We start from the raw sequence: 5347 nt of genomic DNA, 5'->3' as shown, positions 1-5347 counted from the left end.
AAAGAGGGAGCTCTTCTTAATATTTTGACACCAAAATCATGTTGATACACCTTACCGACTGCGAGTAAAGCCACCCACGCTTTAACTTGACAGACTGTAAATTAATAGATAACTTCTTTTGTTTTTTATGTTAAGCATTTGTTTAAATTCTCTATTTCTCTCATTACTTTCACGATGCAAAATTTAAACATTATCCTAATCGGAGTCATGGTTCTCATCAATAAATTCCTTTTTATGTTTGGCAGGAATACTATTACAACAGCGTCCTAAACGAACATTTCTCTTGTGTTCCTCTATCCTAGTATTAAGAAGTCTGCCAGTCTGTCCCACGTGAGTCGTCTCATAAATCTTGCAAGTGATCTTGTAGACAACACCACCCTTTTCAAAATTATGTAAAGAATCATTGAATAAAGTTATTATTGAATCCATTAAAACGGCGTACGGAAAATAGTATGATACCGATACTTTTTCAACATAAATTCAATGGTGCTTGAAATTTGACTAAAAAATGGACGTACAAAAGTATCAAAAGAACTATACTACTTCAATTCTTTCTGATTATCTGCAGACGAAATATTACTTTGTCTGATTTTGATTTATTGAATTATAAATGTAATACATTTCTGAATTGCTTATGGGTAATGATTTTAAAAAAGGATATTCCTAGCAATATTCAAAATTCCTTCGTGGAATGAAGTATGGGAAAAACCTAGATCTCTATAAACCAATTTTTTGATTGGTAAAACTTTTTTTTGAAAAGGATGAGCAGAAAAAAATAAAAAATGTACCAAAATATGTATTTTTCCTATACAAATTGGTAATTCTCCCTACCGATTGTGTTCTCCCTACCGAAGGTATTATCGCATTGATGTTGTGGTAGGGCTCGAGCTTTTCTCTCATGACTTTGACAACTGTGTTGGCGGTAGCATTGCTACTGACAGTGTTTCCCATGCCAGATAGGCTGATAACGAAGAGCAGAGGGACTAAGTAGAACACCAAAACCCAAATAATAATGGAGAGCATATTAAAGATATTAAAATGCATGTCGCTGGGGAGCAAGAACGTCTGCGACAAACGGTAAGCAGTGGAATATCAACTGTGTCTGCTGAGGATGCTTTGGCTAGCGTTAGCTACTTGCAGTCTACCACCTCGACAGAAATACCGTGGGAGAGCATCAATTGGGATACCACAATGAAAAACGAATTGGTGCGTCTCTATTACGAAAGTGCGAAGTTTGAAACGAAAATGGAAAAAGGATACAATTTAAGAACGAAATTTGCTGCAAAGTATCCTAACATGCAGAAAGACGCACTAACAGATCTTATCGCTAAAGTGAAGGACATCAGTTATAATCTACACGTGACAGAAGACAACAAAGGATATTAAACAACAGGTTGATTTGGCATGGAAAAACGACCGCAATGAACATCAGTTAGAGGAAGCTGTGTTTAATGGTCAAGCAGGAGCATTTGATGTTCTTCCTCAACCTATTCATGAGCCAACACAACTACATCCTCCAGAGGTGGATGGCCTTATACAACCAAAGTCAGAAGCACAGGTTCGGCAAAGAAAAAAGCGACGAAAATGGACATACCATATGAACAGAGATGTTATGCACCTTTATTTTTTTGGCAGAGAAATGTGGGCAAAGTGTGAGGAGAGGTCATCATAGACTCTTCTTACTTAAATACCCACAGGTATCCACAAAAATAAATGAGCAGAATCTGGTAGATCAAAAATACTCAATATCTGTAAACAGACTGCTTTCGGCTGTTGAAATAGCTTCTATCAAAATGGAAGTGGAACAGCAGCTTCCTATTGATGAACTCGCTTTGGAAAATGCGGACGACTATTTGATTGAAGCTGAAGGCATAGGTGCTACGGATAATGAACGTCATGTACGGGATCAATTAAAACCACATCCGGATATAAATAACGATCATACAATAGAACAACTCAACAGCAAGGTTTTACCTAGGTACGAGTATTTGAATGGAACACAAACTGCGTTAGAGGTGCAAACTCTTGTGTACTGTGCAGCTGTGACAACCGTTAGAACGTTGGGCCGGATAACTAGGTCTGCAAATGCAGTTCTTGTACCAGCAAGGGATCGAGAGCCATCATGCAAGATCGGGATATTAACACCAGCAATATTGGATGAGATTATAGACTCTTAATGGCAGAGACTTGATGTTCTTACTGCCAGACTGCATCGGTATAAGAAAAGTAGTGCACTAAGGCAACAAAATCAAAACTTTCAGACAGATGAAAGAAGGTTCTATCGTGAACTGCGAGTAAAGCCAAATAACCAGCAAGACAATGAAGTCCCTCAATTGGAACATATGACTAACTACTAGTCGGGTGCTTGGGGAAAAATGAACAGATGCAATTTTGAAACTGCGTGGTTCAAACTGGAGGAAGCAAGGGCCAGCAATAGCCCTGAAATGCAACTGACAAACATCACGGCTTTAGATGTTTCAGCCGTCTTGAAAAGAGCAAGTAATTGGAAAGCTCCAGGTCCAGACATGGTGCACAACTTCTGGTACATGTACCTGACAAGTGCGCATCTTGCGTTGGCGAGGTGTTTCCAGAAGAACATTGAAGACCCTGATCTAATGCCACACTTTATGCTCCAGGGTACTACGTATATGTTATAAAAAAAACTATTCGCTCAAAAGCCATCTGACTTTCGAACGATAGCTTGTCTTCCAACAATTTATAAATATCTTACAGCTATCATTGCAGACGAGGTATATTCTCATTGCGACGAGAATGACATTCTTACAGAATAACAAAAAGGATGTTGTAAAAACTCGCGAGGCTGTAAAGATCTAGTCACTATAGACGCTGTTGCCATGACTCAAGCTCGTAAGTATCAAAAGAACTTACACATGGCATACATTAACTACAAGCAAGCGGTTCCTTCCGTGCCTCAGGACTATTTTGCTTGAAGTCTTAAAACTTTACAAAATCTGCCCACGCATTATTGACTTTCTAAGTCATGCGATGAGGCTCTGGGGTACAAGAATCAAGTATTTTCACCATGGACAACCAAGGATAACTAGATCAATACGCTTTACGACGGGCATATTTCAAGGTGACTCCTTCAGCGCACTATGGTCCTGTTTAGCGTTGAATCCATTGAGCAAAATACTAAACAGCATGTCTCATGGGTTCAGAATTTACATGGATGGCCTGAAGCTGTACGCTAGTTCAGCCCAGAAACTGCAGCAAGTGATCGATGTCACAAAGCAGTTTTCCGATGATATCCATATGGAGTTCGGACTAGATAAACGTAGAACAGTGTATTTAATCAGAGGGGAATTAGGGACTGCAGAGTTAGAGAACGAGTTTGAAAATGACATCGAGGCAATGGTTGCAGGCGAATCATATAAACATCTGGGTATTCTCGAATCTAAGGGTATTCAGAATACGATAGTTAAGACAAGCCGAACGACTGCCTTCACTACAAGAGTCAGATTGATTATGAAGAATTTTCTCAACTCGGACCAAAATCAGTTGCGAAACTATTTTAACAGCAAACGAAATTTTTCGCTTTACAGCACTATCTGTAAACCGGATCTTAACTACACGCATTTTAAATTTGTCCTCAAATGGGACTTTGAATATCCGGGCAGAAACCATAGAGGAATTAGAAATACAATGGAGGTTGTCAGCACCAGGAATGATCGCAAACACGTGTTACATTAAGACGTGGTTGACTGGTGCCGATTATGTGGAGATACCAACGAATCCATCGAGCACATTATTGATGGCTGTCGCTTGATGGCTCATAGAGAATATACGCACAGACATAATGATTTAGCGAGAATTATACATTAATAACTTGCCCTAAATTTAGGACACTTAAAAGAATGGATGCCTTTCTATAGATACATTCCAATGCCCATTTTAGGAAGCGAAGATTACATTTTATATTGGGATGTTACTATCCAAACAGATCGCTAAATCCGGGCAAATCGACTTGACAGCGTGATACAAGAAAAAAAAGGTGGAAGAGTCTACATCATCGACATTGCTTGTCCACTTAACCGAAATTTGCAGTCAACCTATACAGCCAAGATCCACAAGTATAGCGAGTTAGGGCATGAAGTAAAGACCATATGGAGGAATGTACATCAAGCATCTGTACATCTCATTGTGATTCCGGCTACAGGCAATGTGCAAGAAGATGCACTGAACATCTTGAACATTTAGGATTCAGTGAATTAAATAGTATTTTATTATCAAGCTTTAGCGGTCCTTTTCATTAAAGGTTTCTTAAAATTTCTGCTTTTCACCTCTACTATTATTATCCTTCATATCAGATTTACTTGTATGGTTCATCTCTGAACATCACAGCAGTTATAATGTGAAACTTTAATAAACTATTAAAGTCTCCAAAAAATCTTGTTTTATCGACTCTTGAAAAACACCCGCAGTCTTGGTCGAAACGTAGATGATTTCTTCTAAAAAAATATGGTTTTTATATATTTTTTGTACATTTTATTTGACTTCATGATGACCGTAAGAGAAATTGGCCGTGCTAAAATTGCAATAAACCATTGTGATTGCGGTATGCGTTTCTTAGGTCGAGGATCTTAAGCCACACCTACTTGCAACTTTATGTCTTCCAATTTCGTGTCCGCAGAGCGCATTTGCGATTAACCTAATTGCTCCGTTGCAAAAGTATCATATACCAAAGCTGCAAGGGTTTCTTATAACCGCAGACTGACCTCATGAAACTAACTGGAAAATATTATACTAAATTATCATACAATAAAACATATTATATTTAATTACCATAAGGTTTGCATTGCATATATGATGTTTGACAACACCCCCTCCAATGATAATCATGCCACTGTTTACTGCCTTCATTGCCATTGTATTTAAACGCTTCAGATCTGTTAAAAAATAAAACGATTAGGTGCAGAAGTAAATATATGGACATTATGATAGTATTTAAATTCTTTTTGCGAGATTATTAAATACCATTTTCATGGTTAATACCACAGGCCCACAAAAAAACAAAAGTGTCTGTGCAATTGACCAGACCTATATATTCTTATGTATTTTTCGACGCTGAATCCGAATTTGCAATAAAAAAGTAGTGTCCAGCTACTTTTTTATGGGGTTTTGCTCGAAAAACCTCATTTTTTACGGTTTTTTCATGGTTTTTTTAAATAAAAAAAAAATAAAGAATAATTTTATTTTTTTGACTTCATAATCGAATTCTACGGGTAAAAATACATCGAAAACCATGTTTTGATTTTTTTTTGACAAAAATTTCAACCCACCATACGGCGATGAAAAGGCAGAAAATCGCGAAAAGTGAAAATTTGCT

General features: G+C 37.6%; 1 protein-coding gene across 6 annotated transcripts in view; it reads right to left on the bottom strand.

Annotated features, from left to right (window-relative positions):
- LOC117178774 (probable deoxyhypusine synthase) overlaps positions 1–5347 on the bottom strand; it is a 178163-nt gene that overhangs the window by 37859 nt on the left and 134957 nt on the right. For all 6 annotated transcript variants that reach the window (XM_033370239.1, XM_033370237.1, XM_033370240.1 and 3 more), the window contains one exon: positions 4804–4907. In XM_033370239.1, the coding sequence (XP_033226130.1) occupies positions 4804–4907 (104 nt within the window). The remainder of the gene's footprint in view (positions 1–4803; positions 4908–5347) is intronic.

Source organism: Belonocnema kinseyi, chromosome 8, assembly GCF_010883055.1.
Source record: "Belonocnema kinseyi isolate 2016_QV_RU_SX_M_011 chromosome 8, B_treatae_v1, whole genome shotgun sequence".
NCBI lineage: Eukaryota > Metazoa > Arthropoda > Insecta > Hymenoptera > Cynipidae > Belonocnema > Belonocnema kinseyi.
Note: the sequence above shows the minus strand (reverse complement) of the source record. Positions and strands in the feature narration are given on the sequence as shown.